The sequence below is a fragment of the Vipera berus genome (assembly GCF_964194415.1).
Source record: "Vipera berus genome assembly, chromosome: 1".
Taxonomy (NCBI): Eukaryota; Metazoa; Chordata; class Lepidosauria; order Squamata; family Viperidae; genus Vipera; species Vipera berus.
Window position 1 is genome coordinate 179,077,389 of NC_138202.1, and position 25,132 is coordinate 179,102,520.

The 25,132-nt window shown below is 40.6% G+C and overlaps 1 protein-coding gene and 1 long non-coding RNA gene across 4 annotated transcripts in view; one reads left to right on the forward strand and one right to left on the reverse strand.

The window, feature by feature from the left end:
- LOC308677930 (FAST kinase domain-containing protein 2, mitochondrial-like) overlaps positions 1-25,132 on the reverse strand; it is a 30,076-nt gene that overhangs the window by 2,095 nt on the left and 2,849 nt on the right. The window contains exons 3-10 of one of the 3 annotated variants that reach the window (XM_081344640.1): positions 23,233-23,336; positions 19,433-19,537; positions 17,459-17,582; positions 14,336-14,413; positions 14,159-14,231; positions 13,272-13,325; positions 13,062-13,167; positions 12,880-12,962 (exon numbers count right to left, since the gene is read on the reverse strand). In XM_081344640.1, coding sequence (XP_081200766.1) covers positions 17,570-17,582; positions 19,433-19,537; positions 23,233-23,336 — 222 coding nt within the window. In that variant the 3' untranslated portion in view covers positions 12,880-12,962; positions 13,062-13,167; positions 13,272-13,325; ... (1 more) ...; positions 14,336-14,413; positions 17,459-17,569. Of the gene's footprint in view, positions 1-12,879; positions 12,963-13,061; positions 13,168-13,271; positions 13,326-14,158; positions 14,232-14,335; positions 14,414-17,458; positions 17,583-19,428; positions 19,538-23,232; positions 23,337-25,132 lie in introns of all 3 variants that reach the window. The other 2 variants (XM_081344642.1, XM_081344641.1) reach the window with 2 other exon arrangements.
- LOC308660596 lies at positions 59-10,253 on the forward strand. Its single transcript, XR_014024754.1, has 4 exons — positions 59-88; positions 4,248-4,442; positions 5,263-5,377; positions 10,115-10,253. It is a non-coding gene; the product is annotated as an uncharacterized lncRNA (long non-coding RNA).

Here is a 25,132-nt window from a genome sequence, read left to right on the forward strand (position 1 = left end):
ACAAACCGTTTATGGGACCGCCCACAAACCTCTCTGTTTTTCTAACTGCACTTGACAGAATGGAGGAAGAGAGGGGAGAACTAAAAAGGTGAGTAGGGTGGGGTGACAGAGGCTTGCAGATCTGCTGCCTTCGCCACCTCTTCCTTTGCGGTGGGTTTCCCCCACACCTCTCCTTGCCCTGGCTATAGGGAGAAGGAAGGGGCGTTTCCCTCCCCACACCCCTCTCCTTGCCCTGGCTAGCAGCCCCGGCAGGGAGGAGGAAGGGGCGGTTTTCCTTCCCTTCTCTCTGGGAGGCTTGAAACTGTTCCTCCATAAACATGTAACCGAATCATTACTTGACTCTCACTAAAACTAATACATGATTAATCTCTAGTTTGCACATTAGTTTCTAGCTTCATAAAAATGTTCTGCACTTGTTTTTCCACTAAGGAAGCAAAAAAGACATATCCAAATTTTAAGGGTTTTATTTAAACTTCATTTGTGAAGCATGTAACTTTAACCTTGATAATCATAAGCAGCTAACATTGCTTTTTCATTTTGTGCAATTACTGTATTAAATTTGTATGTATATTTGGAGCCGGTCTTGAGCTGACTTTACTACTTTTAATTCCTCCCTTCTGTTTATTGTTATACTTAGTTGTATAGCTAAAGCACATTTATTCTTAAAAGCTTTTCCATTGGTATTTTGGGTCACTGGACCTACTTCTTAACATCTTAAATCGAAAAGTTATGTGATGGATATTTTTATTAGGTCCAGTTTTCAAGTGTTTCCATAGCTATAAAATTCCTATCTTGTGAAACTTCTAGAGCAGACCTTACGAGCAAGTTACCACTATTATTGCAGAGAGCTTATCCTTGTTTGGGATTGTGATCTGAGTTGGTAAAGGGATTTCTAGAGAGCTGCAAACCGAGTATTTTATAAGGGACTTTATATTTCACACAGATTGTGCAACCCTCTAATAAATGTTTCAGACTCTGCAGGGGGAGCTCCTCCTCTCCCCCCGCCCCCCCCCAAGAGATGGAATTGCAGCTTCTCTTGCTTGGTGGGCTTCGGGAGGGGGGCAGGAAGACCCTTGGCTCCTTCCCTCCCTCTTTCTCCTCCTCCTTCTCACCCTCTGCTCTTGGCTCAGGCTGCGAGGCTCGGCTGGATGGCTTTGGGTGGTCCTGGCAGCTGACATGGGATCTCTGTGTGTGCGTGTGTGCGCGCATGTAAGTTGTACATAGAGCGGAGAGGCGCACAGGCTGGCGTGTGGGTGGGAGGCCCGGGTGGTGTATATTTCTTCCCCTTTTTCCCCCGCCCCCCCGCCCCCCGCCCCCTCCTCGATCTGTAAAGAGGTTCCGTAACCCCGGTGGGGATATTTGGGTGTTTTCCCCCCTTCCTCTCCCTCTCTCTCTCTCTCTCCCCTCATCTCCCCTTCTTGGTGTCTCCCCGTTCTTCTCTGTCTGCACCCCCTCCCCCCGTCCTCGGAATCCTTCAGAGAACCCCTTCCCCATCCCCTCCTTTTCAGATTTTCAAAGGTGTATTTTGTTTTTTTCCCCTTTTTATCTCTTCGATTTTTCTGTTTTTCTTCTTTTGCTTATAAATGAATAATAACAGTCACCAAATGGGAGGGGCGTTTACTCGTTCCTAAGCAGCTGAGGGGAAACGGTCTTGGAGCTGCTCACAGCCACCTGTGTGCAAGTCTGGCTTTTTAAAAAGGATTTTACCTTAAGAACCTGGGTAAGGAGGTGCAGGTGGGGCTGCCAGCCCCAAGGACTCGGGTAGGCAACCTTGGCTCTTTTATGACTTGTGGACTTCAACTCCCAGAATTCCTGAGCCAGCCATGCTGAGGAGAAATGGAGAGGTTTCCATGCTGGGCCATGCTGGCTCAGGAATTCTGGGAGTTTAAGCCCAGGACTCATAAAACAGCCAAGGCTGCCTACCTGTCACAAGGGGAAACCAGATTCACTTAACAACCTGAATACTAATTTATCAACTGCAGTGATTCACTTAGCAACGGTGGTAAGATCGCAAAATGGAGCAAAACTCATTAAACAAATGTCTCACTTAACAACACAAATGCAACTCAACCAAATAAAATGGCTTCACAAAAAGGTATTCGTCTCTTAACAGTGATTGTTTGAAAACTGCTGGAATACTGCTGACTAAAGAAAAGGCCAGTTTATTCCTCAGGTGACTGTCCTACTTTCCAAGTAAGTGGCAGGGAGGGGGGGAGGGAGAGAGAGAGAAGGAGAATATGAATATATGCGGTTGTCCTTACTAGACTTTTAGTAAAGAACTTCAATGAAATATTTTGATGTTTGTTTAATTAAGAGATGAGGTATGGCCCAATTATGCTGTATTTAAAGATGGTAGATTAGCTGCTAAAATTGTTTTTACTTGTTGGGATGAAGGAGAAAGGGTTTTTTTCCCCTTCTTTCCTTTTCTACACACACACATCCCTTTTTTTCTTTTGTATTTTTCTATTTGTGGTTTTTATAGTTTGCACTGGCTTTTACTATTTTCATTTATAATCCTTAATATAAATATTTGAAAAACAGGACATAAAAATGTGACAGAGACAGAGAGAAAGAGACAGAGACAGAGACAGAGAATAACCTGCTATAATCCTGCTGGAATGAAAGGTTATGACAGCTCAGATTACATTGCAGGATCCTCTCTCAGTGTGGATCGTTGTGAGTCCTCTGGCTTTCAGAGGGTGGGGCCAAGAGAGTGACTGGATGAAAATGAGTGCACCTGATCAAGCGCAATTAAAGTTCTTAAACTTTTTTTGTGATATCGATAAAGATGGTGAAGCATTTTAATGTCCATGTTAAACTCATGAAGAGCTGGCTGGCTGGGGAGGGGGGGGATCGTGGCTCTCAAAAAATAAGAGCCGGCTGTGCTTCTTGCTCATGTTCACTTGCCTTCTGCACCTTGAGTGTGTGTGTGTGGGGAGGATGAGCTTTGCTGCTGCGGTTTGCTTGGCCATGCCCGTTGCCTCCCAACCTCCACCTTTGCCACTGGGTAAAGCAGCGGTGGAGCGCTCTGTCCTGGGGGGAAGCAGCAGTGGCAGTGGAACGCTCCATCGGGTGGGGGGGAGTAGTGGAGGCTGGGTCCTCTGTGTGTGGGGGGGAGAATCTTTGCAGGAAACTGGTTCTTACATTATTTGATTCACAATACTGGTTATAATTGCCACCGTGCGACACCCACCAGCATGAGGTTTATTTTGCTGTTTGCCCCTGAATAGGCCAACCATGGACAAATCATCCAAGAGAAGAAAAAGTTCGGAAGAACACAGCGTGTTTAATGATGAATGGGCACATTCATTTGCTTTCACCACTGACAAGACTGGTTTACCAGTATGTCTAATATGTGGTGAGAAATTGGCAAACAACAAGAAGTCAAATGTTGCAAGACATTTCCAAAATAAACACACAGCCTTTGCTGAAAAATACCCAGAAGGAGAAGAGAGAAATTGATGCGGAAGGTTGATCAGAGCAAGAATCAATTTAAGAAGTGGGTGACGTCTGCAAGTTCAACTACATATGCTAGTTTTGTGACTGCTCAGGAAATAGTCAGGCACGGGAAGCCGTTCACAGATGGAGAATATATGAAGGAATCATTCATTAAGATTTCAGAACATCTATTCTCAGACTTCAAAAACAAGAGTGAAATGGTGCAGAAAATCAGAGATATGCCCCTCTCTGCGAAGACTGTTAAAGACAGAACCCTAAAAATGGCAGAAAACATCACCAGACAGCAAATTAAAGACATCAATTCAGCTGAGGCATACTCAATTGCCTGTGGTGCATTCAAAGACAGGTGATATTGAACAAATAGCGCTGTTCTGCCGATATGTGAACTCTGCTGGGCCACAGGAAGAAATGTTTGAGTTGATACCACTGAAAGGCCAAACAAGGGGAGAGGACATCTGTGAGGCTGTCTTGGATTATTTTAGAACCAATGAAATCAACACCACCCATCTTGTGTCAGTGGCTACTGATGGACAGATGGACGACCCCCAGGGGGAGGGCCTTCTCTGTTGGGGTGCCTGCCCTTTGGAATCAGCTCCCCCAAGAACTTCGGATGGCCCCAGATCTCCGGTCCTTTCGTCGCGACCTAAAGACATACCTTTTCCAACAGGCCGACCTGGACTGAAGATGGGGTTTTTTAATACTGTTTTAATTTTTATTGGTTTTAGTAATTAATTATGGGGCTTTGTAATTTAATTCTTTTTAAATATTTGTATCATTGTTTTTTATAGTTGTTTTATTGTTGTGAGCCGCCCTGAGAAAGAATTTGAAAGAAAGAAAGATTTGAAGCACGCATCTTCAAATTTAGGAGACAGAGCTGTACTCCTGCATCTGACCAGATTAAGGAATTGATATGCAAGTTAAAAAGCCATGAAAAGCAATACAGAACTTCCTTTCTCAGCTGAAATGCGCTTGTAAGTGGTCTGGTGAGTTGTATAAAGTAAAGTATAAAGTAAAGTATAAAGTAGCTTATATGTAAGGAGGAGGAAGTGCTTATTTACAGTGTGAGCCATAAGCTTTTCATAGAAGCCTGCATGTAGATCCACTTGGGATTTCTTGGGATTTCTTTCAGGCATATATTCTAAACAGCATTTCTGAAGTTCTGAATACAATCAGCCATTTTCCCTAGGATTAAAACCACTGGTTTACCACAGACCTCCTTGTAGCTGCTATTCTACCAGAGACTGTCAAGAGATTTAAAAAGACTCCCAGTGGCTGGATCAAGTGTCACCAAGCACTCAGTCCCAGATTGATCCATCAAATATGGTCATGCACAGATCATATTCTAATTCAGATCATCCCAGAAATAACAATTTACAATATAAAATATGTGTGGCATTAGGGATTAAAACAGTACTGTGTGCAAAATATGTATTTCTTAAAATATTCTGCTGTGCACTCACTGTTCAGAGCAAGCCTCAAAAGAATATTCTTTTACTATGTCCTGAAGCTAAAAACTTCCCAAATAAGGTTACATTTAAATATGTAGGCTCCGATATGCATTTTCGATCACTTTATAAGTGTATGATGTTCCCACTCCCCCTTTGGCAAAGTTGCTGGTGTTGTTTCTCTGCGAAAGCTGAACAAGGATAGATTCTTCATGAATCCCCATCATTTTGATTCCTGTTGAGTCTTTGTGAAAAGACCTTCAAAGTAGTCTTTTTTTGTCCCCATGTTTAAATAGGTTTTTATTTCAAGAAGTCTGTAAATCAGACAACCCTGCTAATTTTGATGTTTTGGCTGCAGATTTTCACACACTGTCCAAAATGGTGATGGGGACAGGTTGGAAAAAGGAATGAGCCAGGATGTTTACTTTTTTCATGACAACACAAAGAGTTACATCTTTCTGTTAGAAGAGAAGGTAAGAGAAAGGAAAGGTGAGGGTGGGGAGAGGAAGAGAAAGGGGAAAAATAAGACAGTAGACATCTAGGTTGGATATCTCCTTGCTAATCTTTGATTGGTTACATCTTGTCCTGCCCTCAGGTGATTTGGAGAATAGGTCAATCTTCTCTTCTCTATGGCAGCCCCTCGAATATTGGCAGACAACAATCATGTCACACCTAATCTTTTTTTTTAGACTAGATGTATCTAATTCACTGAACCGATCATCATACGACTTAGCCTTTCAGTCTCCTAATCATCTTTGTTGCTCTTCTCTGAACTCTTTCTAGACCAGACATGTCAAACACAAGGCCCGGGGGCCGGATTCGGCCCGAAAAGTGGTTTCATGTGGCCCCCGAAGCCATCCTGGAAACAGTGAGGGAACGGCCCCCGCTGCCTTGGCCCAGAGACCCTTCTTTCTGACAGAGACCCCCACATCTGTCCCACTCCTGCCCAGGCCCCCATAGGCAACCTTGATGCCAATGATGTAGAGCTGGCCATGCCCACCCAGTAGGCCACACCCTCCCTGGCCATACCCACCCGGCCCCCCGAGGGCAACCACAATGCTTATGTGGCCCTCAATGAAATTGAGTTTGACACCCCTGTTCTAGACTCTCAACATCTTTTTTGCATCGTGGAGATCCAAACAATGTGATCTCTCTAAGTGTAGTATTAAGTGGTACTAACACTTCACATGATCTTAATTGTATTTCTCTGTGAATGCTGCTAGGACTGCATAGGCTTTTGGGGCAGTTGCAACACCCACCAGACTTAAGTGGTTGTCCATTAGGATACCTAGATTCCTGTCACAGTTACTGCTGTTGAGCCAACTACCACCTCTTCTTTGTTCATTTGGTTTTTCTTTCTAGATGTAACACTTTACTTTCTGACCACTGAATTGCATTTTGTTGGATAGGGCGCAGTGTTCAAGTCTGTCTTCCAAACTGTTGGCTGTTCTCCCCAGCTTGGTGTTGTCTCCAAATGTGATGGGTTCCCTTTTATTCCCACTTCTAAATTATTTATGAAGATGTTAAAAAGTAACAAATCCATATAGTTGTGAGGCTGTCTCTCCCACTACTTGAGGGGCTGACACAGAGAAGAGGAGGTCAAAATATTCTTCAAAGCACCTGAGGGCAGGACCAGATTATCTGTTACAAATATTCTCTTTTTGTTGGGCTTGATGTGTAATAACAGATACATTTATTATTGCTTTGTAAGGGGAAACATCTTTTCTTCCAGCTGTTGTGAGTAAAGCTGCCTTTTGCAATTGACCAATCGTGATTTTGGCAATGGCAATGGTGTCCAAATGGTGCTCCAGTTGTTTTGGGATTGCTCCCAAGGTGTCCCTTACTACTAGTACTACTTTGCCTTTTTCCCCCCAGTTGTTCTATTTCTATTTGCAGGTCTTTGTATTTTGTTATCTTCTTCAGTCTTTATCTTCTCTTCTACTGTCTCCAGGTATTGCCCCATCAAATGTCTAGACTTTTCTGTTTTTCTTATTTGTAATTGGCTTGTTATTGGCAGGTGCCTATCTGTTGGAATTCTAAAGTCCCAGAACACTTCAGCTTCTTCGTTTTATGTCTATTTTACGGTCCCACCAGTTTTTGCTTGCAGGAAAATGGTATTTCTTGCAGATCTTGCAATGTACTGTGTTGCTCCTTTGTCATGTTTGTAGTCAGTTTGTGCAATTTTCTTTGGTTGGACTGTTTAATGCAGGGCTTTCAACTTTTTCACCCATTGTACCACTTTTAGGATATGGTAACATCCGAGTACCACCATTTGCCTAGCAAGGTGGAAAGGAAAAAAGTGATGAAGAACAGGTAGTCCTTGACTTACAACAGTTCGCTTAGTGAATGTTCAAAGTTACAGTGGCACTGAAAAAAGTGCCCCCCAAGGCACAGCCGAGCAGGACACTTGCCTGTCCACCCGGTGGCGCTCTTTTCCTGTCCGAGGTTTTCATTGTTGTGAGCATTTCTGTTGAGGATTGGCAGCCTGGGTGGGGTGGGGGTGGGGTGTTTGGTTTTTATTCCCCCCACCCTCTACTGGGTGGTTGCAGCAGATTTTGGTCACTTCACATGACCCTGGGACACCAAGCATCTGAATGTAAATCACAAGACCCTGGAGATGCTGCACTATTCCAGCTGATCAGTGCTTCTTCTGGGCTCAGCAGAAGCACCAGGAACAGCGCCGAGCTCCAGCTGTAGCCTGATGCTGATCCTGGCTCTTCCGCTGAGCCCTGACAGCCCTGCAGCTCCAGCCATCTCTCACTCAGGCTTGTGCGGTGCTACCACCGGTTCAGCTCATTCCTCTGCCCCACTACCACTTTTCTAGGATGGTCACGTACCACCTGCCAGGTGCCAATGTACCACAGGTGGTACCCGTACCACTGGTAGAAAAGCCCTGGTTTAATGTTAGGTTGTTTGGCAGTTCCTTGACTGGGGTGTTGTTTACTTCTGGATTGTTGGTCTGATGTTAATCTTGGTGTTATGCTCAGTGTTGATTGCTGAAGTGTTTTGGTCTTTTTGTTCCCTTTTTGGCTTTTTGATTGTTTCTTTTGCACAGTAGGAAGATGTTGTTTATGTCTACATGTCTATTGGTGGCCAATTGGTAAGAGTGAAGAGTGTAGTCTACTTCCAGGAATTCTCCAGTGTTTTTGAGCTTGGCTTGATTTAAGATGGTCAATAACATAGAGGCATAAAGGTAACCCCTTCTCTGCCCAATCAGGTTACATAACAGATGTCAATGGTTGGCTAATGTCTTTTTTCAGATTTGTTATTGTTGTTTTAGCGATTGTCTATCCACTGCAGGATGAAGGCCTCTTCCTCATGTTTCCAGCCAATATGGTCTTGAGCTTTCTTTTGCCAATTGGGCCCCCAATAGTTGCTGTTGTCATTGATCAATCTTGTTTTAGGTTTTTCATGGACATTTTTATCAAATGGTATCCATTCTATGACTGCCTTGGTCCACCTGCCATCAGTTCTTCTTGCTGTGTGACCATTTCCATTTCCATTTCCATTCTTTTACTCTCTTGATGATATTGTATACTTTCATTTGTTCTCTAATCCATGTGCAGGTCTTTCTATCTTGTCTTGTAATGCTAAGCATGTATCTTTGCATGGCTCTTTAGGCCACTTGTAGTTTTTGTATCGATTGTGAGGTTAGTGTTTATGTTTCACCGGAGTATGTTAGAACAGGTAGCATAACACTAATCAAAAACATTTTCTCTTCAGGCATACGGGAAGGTTGTTCTTGAAAATTACACTTAGCTTGTTGAATGCCTGCCAACCACATTTAACGTGCCATTCAATTTCCTTTTTGTATCACCTTCCATTGAGATCCATTGGCCAAGGTATAGGTAGTGGTCTAGTTCTTCTTCAGATATACCGTAATTTTCTGGGTGAATTTATTAAACATAACCTGGCTCTTTTTCAGGTTTATTTTTAAGCCAAATAGTTCTCTTTTGTGCAACCATTGTATGTGTCTTTGCAGCTCTTCTGGGTCTTGTGAGAAGAAAAGAACATCTTCTGCAAATCTTAAGTAATTTAAGTAGGTGCCATTAATTTTTATTCCATCTTTTGCCCAGTCTAGTTTGTGAAATAATTCTTCAAGGCAGACTGAGAAAAGGATAGGTGATATTGTATCACCTTGTCATACCCCTTGTTCTATGTTGATTTTCAGTTTAAGAGCATTAAGGCAAATAGTCACCGTTGTTTTTTATTTGTTTGTAGTAAGTTTATGTTAGCAGTATCTATGCCTTTTTTTGACCAGTGCTTTAATTATTGCTTGCTGGAATGCTGAGTCAAACGCCTTTTTGTAGTCATGCACAGAGGCATGGTGCATTTGTTCTGCCTTTCAGTGACTTGCTGAACAGCCTGGATGTGATCCATTGTGCTATAACCACTTCTGAACTCTGCCTGCTTCTTTGGCTGTGCATCATTTAATGTTCTCAATATTCTTTTTGCTATTATTTTAGTGAAAACCTTGTGGACTGAAAGAAGGCTTATTGGGCAATAGTTCTTTAAATCATCTTGGGCCCCTTTCTTTCTTTCTTTCTTTCTTCAGCATTTTTCCATGCATCGAGTATTTTTTTTTCTCTGAGGCATCTTGAGTATAATTTTGCTAGTATCTTGTGTAAAAGTATTTCAATTGTAACACAGTCATTTCTGGAAGCCCTACCATTTTTCATTGATTTTATGGAGCTTGATACTTTCTCCACCAGGATATCTGGCATTTCCTCCTTCATGGGTGTTGTTACTTTTGAATAATCTTGATGCTTGTATAGCTGTGAATACAATTTTCCAATTACTTCTAACATTTCCTGTCTTGTTCTACACACAAAGCCATCTTCATGTTTTAATGCAAAAACCTTCCATCTTGTATCTATAAGCTTGCATTTTGCTCTATTAATCCCTTTGTTCTCTTTAATTGTATTTTTCACAAGCTTCATATTAAACTAATGTGCTTCTTCCATATAGGCCAGTCACTTTTTCTCCTCTTATTGTTCTTCCTATTCTTGCATTATAGTCACCCATTAGTATTTTGTATTGGCATTTTTCTTTGTCTTGAAGACAGACCACATCATATCAGTCTTCCACCTCATCATCACTATAGCTTATTGTTGGAGCATAAGCTTGAATGATTTGAAGTTTGTATTGTTTGTTCAATTGACTGATGCATTGGGCTACTTTGTCTGATATACTTTCAAATTTTACTACAGATTCTTTCAGCTTTTGATTGATGAGAAAACCTACTTGGCCACATCATCCATCTTTGGGAATAGAGCATAATCTGCCATGCTGATTCCAGTGTGGGTCGGCAGATGCAATTGGAGTGAGTCTTGGTTATCCATCATGGCCTTTTCGCCTTGAGTGTCCCTACTAGAAATATACATGTCTTTTTTTAAAAAAAATATACTTTATTAAACAAGTTTTAAATAAAAACAAGAACATTATTACAAAGTACTGAAATGTGCGTCAAATAGAAAAACACCAAAACACCCTATACACCAAAAACAAAAACAACAACATTAAACAAGACCGGGGAGTGTAATACTACCCCTAATTTTCTTTTTCTCATACATCCCAGGCTAAGTAACCTTTAATTACCAAATATTAGAAATCTATAATTGTATATATCTCCAGATTCTATACCTCAAATAATAATACACAATTACAAGAGGTGATGGGGATCCAAATAGTTTAAAAAGTTAAATATTTAGGTATTTGGTTATCTTCAAGGTGTCCATCTATAAAGGAGTTAAATTATCAAAAATTGATGACCGAGATGGAGAAGAAATTAGACAGCTGGAAAAACATTCAACTCTCAATCCTAGGACGAATCGCAGTGATTTAAGACTCATATTTTGCCAAAGTGGTTATACCTATTCCAAACTGCTCCTGCAAAACTAGGTAAGAAACTTTTTAAAAAACTAGAACAGATAGTTGGTAAATTCATATGGAATAATCGAAAGCCGCGTATTAAAAGGAGAACGCTGCAAGAGCACAAAACAAGGGGAGGACTGGGGCTCCCACATTGGGAGCTGTATTACCATGCCTGTCTTGGCTTGGATTAGGGACTGGGTTGTGTTATCTAGAAGGAGGGTGTTAACTATTGAAGGATATAATTTAACGCAGGGATGGCATGCCTATCTCTGGCCAAGGAAGGATAGTCAATATAAAGTTTTCTCTAATCATTATATTAGGGATGTATTCATAAACTCTTGGCGTATGGTGAGAGGGTGGATCTATACAAAGATACCTGGCTGGTTTACTCCTTTGGAAACTGTAGCTTATTTGACGTTACACAATCCAGACAGAAATTATAGGTATAAAGATCTCATAGATCTGAGAGGCAATCTTAAATCCAGGGAGGAGTTACATTCTGGGGGTATAGAGTTGGATTGGTGGTCCTATTCTCAAATGAGCTCAAGGTTTAATAGGGATAAGCAGGAATTTGGAATCAATATAATCCCACAAGAATTAGACAAGATTTTATGGGGAAGTGATGCTAAATTTTTATCTAAGACCTATAATCTCCTTTTGTTTCATGGGATGGAAGGGGGAACAATAAATGATGTAATGATTGCCTGGGGGAGAAATATTGGTCGCACTATAGAATTAGAGGAGTGGGAACAAATTTGGAAGAAAAATATAAAATTAACGTTAACAACGGCATTTAAAGAAAATATGTACAAAATGTTGTATAGATGGTACTTAGCTCCCGCACGAATTTCAAAAATGTTTCCCAATACAAATGACAAATGTTGGAAATGTGATTCTGCCAGGGGCACTTTCTACCATCAATGGTGGACTTGTCCAAAGGTTAGGCATTACTGGACCAATATAAAAAATTGGTTATTTCAAATAACAGGATATGATTTTCAATTCGACCCAGCTATTTTGCTCTTGGGGATGAAGCCACAAGAAGTACCAAAAAATGTTTGGTATCTATTAATACATATTACAACAGCGGTGCGTATGACTTATGCGCAATATTGGAAGGCGAAGGAAATCCCAACGGACTATCAAGTAATAGAGAAAGTATTACTATGTGCAGAGTCAGATCGAATGACATATATTCTCAAAGGGAAAAGTGAATCACTTTTTAATAAAAGTTGGGACTCCTGGTATTCATGGTTACAAAATAGAATATTTAACTTCAATAGAAATATACATGTCTGATGACATAGCCCACAATTTCATTTACACACACAAGCCCCTTTCACCTCATCAAGGCCCCAATCATAGCAGCAGCTTTCATATTTCTTTTGAGGAAAGAAAAGAAGGCATTTCTGGAAAATTACATTCCAAAGCTTTTCTTCAGATGTAGTGTGAATCATCCCTGGTGTCAAAACGTTCTTCTCAGTGTGAAAGTAACAACCAGCAGGAAGGTACGACTAACAGACAGTTTATTCCCCTCCCCACAGCTGCCACGACGGTTCGTCCCTCGCCCTGCTGGTGCCGCATGCCACAAGCCACGAGGCGCCCCGCCCCGATGGTGTCGTTGGCTTGCCTCCGATGGCCTCCCTGTGCTCCAGCTGCACCGCCGTCAGATCCACGCTGAGCCACTCCTTGTTGCAGTGGCATTACCAGGCTCTGGCACCCAACAGCTGACGGCCTCCTGGAACCGGCTCCTCGGCCGATGGAATGCAGTCTGCGCAATGTGCTCGTCAGGCTGCCCAGCTTCCTGGTGACAACCCTGGTCAGCAGGGAGTTCAGTAGGGAGTCAGCGGTCCTACGCTGCTTTCCCCCCCCCCTCCTTTGTGTGTCAGGCCCATGGGGCTCAACACCTGATATAGATTTTTTTCAGAATTTGAAATCTCAGCAAAAGAACAGCTGGGAGAAATCAGAGAATTTTTTTTGTAATTTTCTTTGCCTGATTGCTATCAAACAACAGCTTCTCAGTGTGATTATTTCACATCTGTCCAATAAATTTAGCATCTCATCTTTGTCTTTGTTGGTTAAATGTTCTGGATAGATCTACCTTGGAGCATATTTCTTCGACTTCCCCCTCCATTTCTTCCAGCTGCTGTTGCCGCATCCTCTCTTCTATGGATTCTGTGTCATCTGTAATAACAACATAATTAGTACTTGTGAAGTTAAACTTCAATCAATCACTTTCATTTTTAAAATGAAAATAATTAAAATGGGTTAAAAAATACATACTTGCTTCAGTTTCTTGAAGTTGCTTCTGAAGTTTCTCCTTTAGTTTCTTGTTTTGCTCAAGAAGGCTTGCCTTCTTGTGGGCCAGTTTTCTATTTTCTTCCTCCAGCTAAGATACAGACATTATAAGAAGCATCACTCAGTCACAGAATAGAAATAAGCAGACAGAAAGAGAAATTTAACACAGGATTGTAAGGGAAATGAATTACTCACGTCTGTGATGTACTCCTTCCGTTTTTGTACATCTCGGTATTTCCAAAGACAGATCTAAAAATTTAATTTTTAGCAGTAAAATTAAACAGGCTGATTACAAATGAGACTGCTGAGAATAATTATGTTGCTGTCCTTCCCTCTATTTGTAAAAATCTGGGAGGAATAAAAATTTAATCCTCTAGCTCTAAATAGGGTGTATGATTAATAAATGCTACTAATTTGGAACTCTTATAAAAAGGGGTTCCTTTAGGGGAAAAATGCATAATATATAAATAACTGTTCTGGTTCTGCCAGACAAATGATGATGGAGAAAGGAACTGATTCTATAATGTCATCATCTTATCTTCAGTAAAACTACAATAATCAAACCATTGAACTATTCTCCTCAATAAATATTAATATTATGCATCTTGATCTCCCAAAAGATTTATTTGTATGACAGTGGGTACAGAGATGTGTCTTTTCCCTTTAAAGTGAATTTTTTGAGATAAGTATTCAATAAAACCATCTTAAAACTAGGTTTTATGTCCTATACTGTTGGACTGATTTTACTTTACAGAAAACTATCTATTATGGGCTGCTAGCTGCAGAGGCAGAGCCAGTAAAAAGGAACCCTTTTCACTAATGTATATCCAAGTGGTTTTTGTAGATCTGCTATGCTTATTTCCAAGCATACATACATACACACACACACACACACAAACACAAACACATTTCAAATAAAATTTTAATATATTTCCTTCCAGATCAGTTTTCAGATATCATGTTCTTAGAAGATTCTGTGTCACCTGTAATAACAACATAATTAGTACTTGTGAAGTTAAACTTCAATCAATCACTTTCATTTTTAAAATGAAAATAATTAAAATGGGTTAAAAAATACTTACTTTCTTCAGTTTCCTGAAGTTGCTTCTCTACTTCCTTCTGTTCCTGAAGAAGACTTGCGATCTCATGGGCCAGCTAAGATGCAGACATTATAAGAAGCATCACTCAGTCACAGAATAAAAATAAGCAGACAGAAAGAGAAATTTAACACAGGATTGTAAGGGAAATGAATTACTCACGTCTGTGATTCTTGCCAGTAGTCCATTGATGTACTCCTTCCGTTTTCTTTGTGCCTCTCTGTATTTCCGGAGACAGATCTAAAAATTTAGATTTTTAGCAGTAAAATTAAACAGGCTGATTACAAATGAGACTGCTGAGAATAATTATGTTGCTGTCCTTCCCTCTATTTGTAAAAATCTGGGAGGAATAAAAATTTAATCCTCTAGCTCTAAATAGCTATACATTAGTGAAAAGGGTTCCTTTTTACTGGCTCTGGCTCCGCAGCTAGCAGCCCATAATAGTCAGTTTTCTCTCAAGTAAAATCAGGCCGATAGTATAGGAGATAAAAATGAATTTGCTTGGGATTTTATTTATTTCTTTGTTCATTTGGAGCAGTCGGTGTAAGTCAACTAGTTCATCCTCATGTTGCTCTAACCATAGCATGAAGACCCTCACTAGCCATTGTTAAGCAACAATCCTTGATCAGAACTGGAGAGATGTCTGTGCGTGGCAGAGTAAATTACAAATTGTTGACTTTGTAATAATGCCACTTGGGGGGGGGGCGAAAGCGAAAGTCCTAATAAGCAGGCATATACATAGAATGAAGGCTATTGCTAAGCACATTGGTTTGTGCTTAAATTGTAAGCCGCCCTGAGTCTTCGGAGAAGGGCGGGATATAAATGGGATTAAAATAAATTGGCCAATGGGTGTGTAAGTGTTCTCATGGCCATAAGACGGAGCTAGTAACGTAGCTTCTCTCTCTCTCTGAATTCACTGCTCTCTACTATTACTGTTTTTGCTCTGTTTTACTGTACTGTTGCTTTACTACTGTTGTAAACCTGAACTGTGTATTGACCTCTGGACCGGTAAGAAGACTTTGTATTTGGATTACTCCTTGGAGCGTTGCTATTGTGTATGACCTGGACTGTTTATTTTTGACTGTGTATTTTTGTTTTTACACCACCTTAAAGTAAACTACTTTTTGCTTTTACAACTCAGTGTACTCTTGTGGTTACTGTGTGACTCTTACTGCTCTCAATACCCTTCCTTGTCTGTGCAACTCTTTGGTAGCACAAGGAGACCTCTGCAAAATAATCCTTAACAGGATTTTTGTTTTTCTTTTTAAAAATCTATCGTGTGTTGCCCAAAGTCACCTTGGGTGAGATGGGCAGCTATATAAATTTGATTAGGGAATTGTTTTCTACTTGGATGTTTGTCAACCAAGGGTGTATGATTAATAAATGCTACTAATTTGGAACTCTTATAAAAAGGGGTTCCTTTAGGGCAGGGGTCAGCAACCTGAAACAGCAAAAGAGCCACTCGGAACTGGTTCCGTCATACACACAAAAAAGTGGGAGCCGCAAAATGTGCGCACGCACGCGCATGCGCAGAACAAGCAAAAACATACACAACCCCTACGCCCGCACCGCATCCTGAGCCGCACGCACCTGTCGCTGCCCAGTGCCGCCAGATTACGGGGGGGAGGGAAGGACTCGCAGGCCGAGGAAGGAAAAGGCCTTTCAGACGATCCCGCCCGGCCCCCCTCGGAGGCAACGGGCCCTTCCCCGGCTGAAGGAAGCCTTGCAAGCGTCTCCTGCAGCGCGGCTCCCTCGAACTGTGAGGCACCTGTGCGAGCGTCTCCTGCAGCACGGCTGTGCAAAGAGGACAGTGGCAGTTTGGAGAGTGCGCGCGCACCTCTCCAAACCTCCACCGTCCCGTTTGGAGACCTGCCGCGCTTGTCAAACATGGATGAGCGCAGCAGGTGTATGAACGGTACGGCGGCGGTTTGGAGAGGTGCGCGCGCATTCTCCAAACCGCCGCCGCCCGTTTGGAGACCTGCCGCGCTCATCAACCATGGACAAATGCAGCAGCTATGCAAACGGGGCGGTGGTAGTTTGGAGAGTGCGTGCGCACCTCTCCAAACCGCCGCCATCCCGTTCGGAGGTCTGCCTCACTCGTCAAACATGAACGAACACGGCAGACCTCCGAACGGGACGGTGGCGGTTTGGAGAGGTGCACGCGCATTCTCCAAACCGCCGCCGCCCATTTGGAGACCTGCCGCGCTCATCAAACATGGACAAACGCAGCAGCTGTGCAAACGGGGCGGTGGTAGTTTGGAGAGTGCGTGCGCACCTCTCCAAACCGCCGCCATACCTTTCAGAGGTCTGCCGCGCTCGTCAAACATGAACAAACGCGGCAGACCTCCGAACGGGATGGCGGCGGTTTGGAGAGGTGCGCGCGCACTCTCCAAACAGCCACCGCCCGTTTGGAGACCTGCCGCGCTCGTCAAACATGGATGAACGCAGCAGCTGTGCAAACGGGGCGGTGGTAGTTTGGAGAGTGCGTGCGCACCTCTCCAAACTGCTGCCGTCCCGTTCGGAGGTTTGCTGTGCTCGTCAAACATGAACGAACGCGGCAGACCTCCGAACAGGACGGCGGCGGTTTACAGAGGTGCACGCGCACCTCTCCAAACCTCCACCGCAGGCAGCAGTTCTGCAAACTGTTTGGAGAGCTGCTGCCTTCATCAAACATGGACGAAGGCAGCATCTCTGCAAACAGGGCAGTGGAGGTTTGGAGAGCTGCGCGTGCAGCTCCCCAAACCTCCGCCGGAGGAGGAGGACTGGGAGCCGCAGGAGACGGCTCAAAGGGTTGCTGACCCGTGCTTTAGGGGGAAAAAACTCTACAATATAATTCCTCTCACTTATAAACCATGCCAGGGAATAAATGGAATAATCTCAAAAAGAGATGATACAGGTCCTATTTAAATGTTGTGGCTCTGTGAATGTTGTGCTGGTCACTAAATGAACACCTTGGTTGTTAAGTAAACCCATTGTCTGCAATGGACCTTTTTTGCCAGAAACCAGAAGTAAATCCCTGTTTCTGGCAAAAAATGTTACCAATTGCAGGCACTGACCACAGGACGCTGCAAACATCTGCAGAAAAACAATCAAGTTCAGAGAACACCAAGAACTCAACAGTTCAACCATAATTCACATATACCCTCTATTTTTTATTTTGTTATTTGTAAGCAAATACTTATCTGTAAACTCTTATGGCAAATTAAAATAAACTGGGTTCAAAAGCATTATAATTAAATAAACTGATTTGAACATTAGCAATCTCAGACATTTGTCATGACATACCTATTATTGTCTTACTGCAAGCATTCAGGATTGGAACAGAGAGATAGTCCATTTCACCCAATACCCTGAACATTTGAAAAGCGTTTGGAACAGTCAAGTGACCCATCAGATTCAACATCTTGTTCTAAATTGAAATAAATTTCAAATTAGCCAGAAGTATCATTGGCTTACAAGAGAAGGATTATAAGATTATTATTTCTTGTCACAGAGAGTTAACAAATATATTTCTCCTACTTTTACTTTGAAGATTTCAAGTTTGGAAAAAGTAGTCAACAACTTCATATATTTTTTGGTTTAAAATTATCCATTTACTTATTTTTGATTTCTTACTTTCTATACAGTTATGGTGATTTCATAATTATGTTGTTTTAGCCTGTTTGTCTTTAAACTTACTTATGCTGTTATTTTGATGTTTATTTGTATTATGTTTTTTTATCTGTTTATCCACTTGGTGTTGCTGTGATGAAATGGCAGGAACAAAACAGAATAGAATTCTTTCTTGGCCAAGTGTGGTTGGACACACAAGGAATTTGTTTCCGGTGCATAAGCTCTCAGTGTACATACAAGTAATAACAAGTAAGAGCCTTGGTGGAGCAGTGGGCTAATGCCTCCTTAAGTAACACCAGCTGCCTGCAATTAGTGCTGATTTGCATCCCACCAGGCTCAAGGTTGACTCAGCATTCCATCCTTCCGAGGTAGGTAAAATGAGGACCCAGATTGTTGGGGGCAATTAAGCTGACTTTGTAATAATGCCGCTTAGGGTGTGTGTGAAAGCCCTAATAAGCAGGCATATACATAGAATGAAGGCTACTGCTAAGCTTGTAAGCCGCCCTGAGTCTTCGGAGAAGGGCGGGATATAAATGGAATTAAAAAAAAATAGTGATAATCATGATAATATACAACATGAAAATACATTCATCACAAATCGTGAAATACAACACTTCATCAAAAATCATAAGGTAAGTGATAGTCATGGAGTACTAGCTAAGTAAACAATATAAATCATACTAGGGTACAAAAAAAATACCACAATATAAATTGTAATACAAGCAGCAAAATTATAGTCATAAGAAGATAAGGACAGGTAATAGGAAAGATGAGGAGTAGCATAGTAATACAGCTTTACTAAGTATTTTGACACTGTTGTGGGAATTAGTTAAGCAGAGTGACGGCGTGGGGGGGGGAAACTGTCCTTGTGTCTAATCGTTCTGGTGTACAATGCCCTATAGCATTGTCTTGAGGGAAGAAGTTGAAATACTTTATGTCCAGGATGTGAGGGGTATGTATGTATGTAATTTATTTATTTATTTGTTTTTTATTTATTTATTATTGTAGATAAATCAAATAAATGAAAATAAATGTCTTCTATCAAAGTTTTTGTAAAAACAACAGAGAAATAAAGAAATCACTTCTGTTGTACCATAACTGTAAGGATTTAATACTTAATATTTATTTATATAGATTCCAACCTAGTCCAAACCCAGCCTGGGCAGCTTACATAAAAAAGCAAGAAATAAAATAGAAAAACAGATCATGATGACCATAAATATTAAGTAAAACAAGAAAACTGTAGGGTTCAACAACTACCGTGTTCTAAGGCCAGAGAGAATAGCTAAGTGTTGAAAGACTTCTGGAAAATTATCTGTGTGGGAACCATTACAGATTTTGAGGGTGGGGGGTGGGAATGCTGTTCTAGAGAACAGGTGCTATGACAGATTTCTTGATACAGCAATACCTGGAGACCTGGAACACCTCTTGCATACCTGATTTTTCTGCAAAGGCAGAAATAATCAAAGATAGGTAGTTAATCAGGCTCCTGACTATATTCCATGATCCTTGACATTCGTAGCTCTTAAAATAAATGAATTTTTCCTCTGTGATGACAAAAGCAATGATACCTGCATGTATATTTATACAAACTTAATGCAATAATTGAAAACATAGATGAAAGAACAGTATCCATTTTTTACCTACAAATTTCTCTTAAGTGTCAGTGGTACATCCTTCCCAATACTGCGCATTATGGTTTGCAATACAAACACATCCGATATTTTGTGGACTTTCTCTTGTAAAAGTAACCTATTAAGGAAAAAAAACTCAGAAAAAGAATATGTAATGGACATAAATGAATGGAGCAGGTATCATTGTATGTGTGCACGTACACACGCCCACACTCACACAAAGACTGATATTATACATCTTCTAATTGAAGCGAAATACATTTTAAGCATCAGGAAAATTAAAAGTACAGCTAATTTTGGAGACTTATTATACACAATTGTGGATTGGAAATTTCCACAGCATCTCCTAAACCTGTCTGTTTGTCACACTTAAATAAGTTGCCAGTGTCATATATTTCATTCAATTACTTTTGTGTCATATGCCTGGTTTAGACAAGTATGATTTCATTTTTAAATCCATGAAAGTTCTATAGAGTTAATATGCTTGCTAGAGTTTTGGGGAAAGTATTTATGTTCTGGATTTTTAAAATATTGTCACTAAACATTTTGAAATAAATACCAACTGTGGTATTAGTTTTCAGTCTGATAGTACTTTGTCCCACATGAATCTCTGATATTTAATTGCGAAGATAAACACAAGTTTAAGAAATCTAAACAGCAGTACTTTTTCACAAAATTGTATATACTGTCTGTATATTTTAAATTTCTAATCTTTTTTTTTAATTGAGCTTCTGGAATTATTTGGGCCAAGGAAAATCCAAGAACTGTTTCAAATCTAACTTAAACCACTGGAATAATTTTGCCACCTTCTCCTGTTTCCTTAATTCTTCCCATCAGAAGCTATCCTAAAGTATTTTGAAATCTGAAACTTTTCCATTAAAGTTGAGCAAAAAAGGAGGCCATGAGAGAAAAAAATAACTATTTATATTCTAATCTTCCTTTCAGAGGAGCCCTTGGCACTTTACAGTAAAATCAGAATGTTAAAAAAAATCCAAAATTAAAAAAAGGTTCATTCTTTTTAAAAACAGAAATAAAATAGTAAGTATTTTAAAGGTCTGGATGAACACCAATCTCTAATTATTTTATGAAGACATACGGACAACCAGTTGTCACTGAGAAGGATTTACTACTTGGCAATGAACCATAAACAAAATCCAGTGTTGGATCCACAAGGAAGCCCTGATCCGAAAACATGAGCTGGATGGTATTAGGCAGATATTTTGACTTACACTTGGTCAAACTCATGGAAAGATTTACATTACCTATATTCTGATAATATATTAGTTAGCTGCATCACCTATAGCTGCTTGGTAAATCAATACACTTTCCACAACTGATACTGGCATTCCAGATACTATCAATAGCCCTCTCATTTTAACCTTCTAGTCTAAAACTACCCAAACTACTAACCACTATAGAAAAAAGCCCTCTATAAGCCTTTAGAAATTCCTTAGATTCTATTAACTGCCAAGGACAGATCATGTAAACTGATTCTTCATCCTAACAAGAGCATTGAGACACTATCAACTATGAATTTACTACTAATCTATCTTATACTTAAAACTAGATCATTAATATGTCCTGAAATATGTGCTGGGTCTTTAATAATTATTCTGTGACATCCTTACATCTCTCACATATTTCATTCCTGGACAAGGTGATTTTCTGAGAAGATTCTTCCTCCCTTGTTAAGGTCCAGCAGGAAAGAAATACATTATCAGATTCCCCATTACACAAATCTTCACTGTAGCAGTCACCCATATCTGGAATAGTGTACTTTCAGATGTAAGGTCGAGTATCTTTGTTCCGATTCCAAATTTTTTTAAAAAAAATATAATTTGAGGACTACCTGTAGTTACGTGGGTTATAAGCATGGCACAGGTAATAGTTGCTAAGTCCAGCTGGCTCAGGAAGAGTTACATTTGAGGTACTGGCTGTAATTGTTGCAAATGCACTTCTCACTACAACTGGCACTTCTAAACTCTTGTGACAACTGGAGATCGAGGAGCACTCTCAAACAGCACCTTGCTGGGGAGCGCAATCAGATCCAGCACAAGCCTTAACTCAGTTCCAGTGTCCATCATTTTCCTTGTTCTAATGTATTCAGCCAGTGATGCACTCCATTAAAAATGTCGTCTTGTGGGACCAAGAAAGTTGCCTTCCCTTGTCACAGGATTTTCAGCTCTTGAGTGGAGAGGCAGGGTGGTAAGGAAAGAAATGCAAGGTGCTTTAAGGGAGGTTGGGGAGGCCCAGTGCAGGCTGTGTGCTAAGGTCTCTCCACCTAGGAGCAGAAAACCCTGCTTGGATTTTGCCAGAGAGACTTTCAGCTCCTATATAGAGCCTCCCAGAGGCCCCCCCACACACACTTACCTGGGATTCTGTCCACTCAATGAGCCCTGTGATCACGTAAGAACCACAACCGGGAGTGCCAGGATTACAGTTGTTGAGCAAAATGATCACATGGACATCTTGTTTAACGACCGCTTCGCTCAACAATTGAGATTCCAGTCTCAATTGTGGTCATAAATTAAGAACTACTTATACTGCAATCTGGTGTACATGAGGATACATGTACCCTCAAAAAATGCCAGAATTTGCAACTGATGCAAAATGCCAGGATGCTACCTGTTGCATGGATCACATAATCCATACTGAAAGAATTGCACTGGCTAATACTTGGTTTTCTGACCTAATTCAACTTGTTTGACATTGACCTTCAAGCCCTTAATGCTTTAGTTAGTGCCAGACTATAGTGAGAACTACATGTCCGATTATGATCTTTGATCAGTAGAAAAAAATCTCTTCAGATCACATTTTAATAGAATTTTGTTATCTAGTAGGTCAGGAAGACCTTCTTTTGCATGGGCCCTAGGCTGTGGAATGGGCACCCTAAGGAGATGTATTTGACCTCCACTCAGCCAATACTTAGGAAGATTAAAAATACAGCTTTTCCACCAAACCTTTAATTATTCATTATGATAATTTCAATTCTGATTTTAATGGTATGCAATAGATGATAGACAGATACAGATATGCTCTCTAATACTATAAGATGCCTTTATTATTGAAAAAAATTAAAAATGGGATAAACAAATATCCAGAAACAAATAACAGTGGACAGCCTGGATATGGAGACTAAAGTTTCTCAGGAACTACACCAGAGGTTAATATAATATAAACTGAAAAGTATTCTGTTAAACCCTTCATTTATATCTTAGTTGGAATCATAGTATGTTGAATTTGGTCTAAGAAAGTAAAAATTGATCTTATGTATATTTGTCAGGAATTGCCCATTAGCTTAATGTGGCTTGCTGCTAAATAAATGCATACATTTCCTGTCTATTCCATTTTATATTCTGAAGCAATTTTACACAAAGTTTCAATTCATATTTAACCTGTTTAATTTAATTTTCAAATATCCTATTGGCTATTTAATCAATTTAAATTCACAGTTCTAAACTCTTGTTCCTTTTAGTTATGGACACATTTGGATGCATCACTAAATTCAACCTCATGTACTACCTCTGCCGCCAATTCCCTTTCCTCTTGCACCATCACAAGGAGAAAAACGTTCCTGGTTCCAATAAAAATCTGATGAGTGCTTCATCTGAATATTAAACTATGATTAGTCTTAATTAAAGTTTACTAAAAACCTATAATGTGAACTGGAATTAAGACTAAGCTCAGGATATTTGGGTTCAGATATAAACTGGAATAAGCTACAAGTATTTAACTAGGAAGAAACTTCTCCCACACATGTGCACAAAAACTGATGAGTACCAATGTACAAATTTAATTAAAGTCTTTTCTTACTGTAGTCCAAGTTGAAGAGCTTCCACATTCTTGCATTTTTCCATGCCTTTCAAAGTGTTTGCAATAATTGAGACACTTCGATCATTAAATTCATTGATACGTTCCTATTGAAAAGATTCATTTTAGAAGATTTTCATGGAAAGATAAAATCATAGGCCAAACAGAGGAAAAATTAACAAATTAAATGCCTACTATTTATTTATTTGTTTAATTAATTAATTAAATTCATTTGCCGCCTATCTTGCCATGGGGCTATTCTAGGCAGCTTAAAATAATAAAGAGAAAGAAAATTGAAAAAAAAATGACAGAGCATGAGAATATATCAATATGATAACAAAAAGATGGATGGGCGGAGAGCAGAGAGCAAGAGGGGAGGTGGCTTCTGCCATCAACCCAGCAGCTACCTCCAGCGTGGAACTCCTCCATTCGGTGCCCAGGTCAACTGGCAGCGCCAAGTCTTCAGGCTCACTGAAGAGTTACAGGAGGGTAGGAGCAGATCTCAAGAGGGTAAAAAGTTCCAAAGGGCAAGCACTGCAGCAGAGAAGGCTCTGCTTCTGGATCCTGGCAGTCGGAGTTCTTTGACCAATGGGTCCTTTCCGCTAGCACAAGTAAGATGGGCTTGTTCTAGCGGGATGAGGTTATGGGGAAAGAGCCACAATGTACAGTACCACCTTTATAAGTGCTTTATTAATTGTACAGTGAGCATTCTCATTCTCTGTTAGTTTCTCTAATGTTAAAAAAGAACAAGTATTCCACAGCACAGCCCTGCTCAATATAGGGTTCCGTGCAGTATGGTGGCAGCGCAAAGGTGGTTTCATTTCTTTTCTAGCTATAAACCAGAAAGCTGGGAGTGGAATCAGCATTTGGCTGCTCTGCCAAAATGCTATACGGATAATGTCCACGGAGCTCATAAAAGTGGCAATTCCAACCGTGCTGCTCATTGCTGCCAACCATTCCCACCCAGCTACGCTACTGAAGACAGGGATGAGAGGAATACTTCCGGAACTCTGTTCCCTTTTTCTCTGACTCTTTCAACCTAAATGAAACCATTGCTCACTACAAATAACATGGATGACTTAAAGCAGGGGTGTCATGACGTATCACAACTTTTTTCCCCTGACCGAAGCTGGGGTGGGCACAGCTTCTGCCTGATGCATCGGGCCTGTGGGCCGGCAGTTTGGCACTCCTGACTTAAAGCAATAAAGTATTGAGAACTTAAGAGGGAGGTTTGGATTCATAGTCACACTGTAGATCAATTTAAATGACTTTGAATAGTTCATTTGAATCTTATTAATGTCAATGAGACTATTTTAAAAAATGAGATTGCCCAATAGCTTTTTCTTTTCCCTTTGTCTCAAAAATTAGAATATTTAAATGTTATAATTTTTCAGATACAGAAGAAATATACAGCCAGTCCAGGAAATTTAACCCCAGCGCTTAATATATTGTAATAGGGTAAGCCAACAAGTCCCCATTCCCTCAGTGATAGGGAATGGGGATTTGGGCTGCATTGTAGGCAGGCTGAAACAAGTACTAAGTAAGGCCAGAGATAAAACAAGTAAGAAATAGGACAGAAAGTTCTTTCCAGTCTAACAAATCTCTTGCATACCGCTCCTTTTGAAACTGGGCTAAAGGAAGCATGTTATCCTCAATTATCTTCGGTTAATAAATTTGCTCACTCATGTACTACAGGGTAGTTCAAACATGCTAAATTATCACCCATGCTTACATCTGCTAGCTAACCAAATCAGCTGCTCTTCCACTGTAAAAATGTCTCTTAGGCACCTGCAGTGAAGGACTGCTTGAGTCCAAGTAAAAGGGTTCTACCATTTTTGTTGTCTATCAGCTGCCATAAAGACGTCAAAACAAAAGGAAACTCCCTTCAACCTTTCGTATCTTC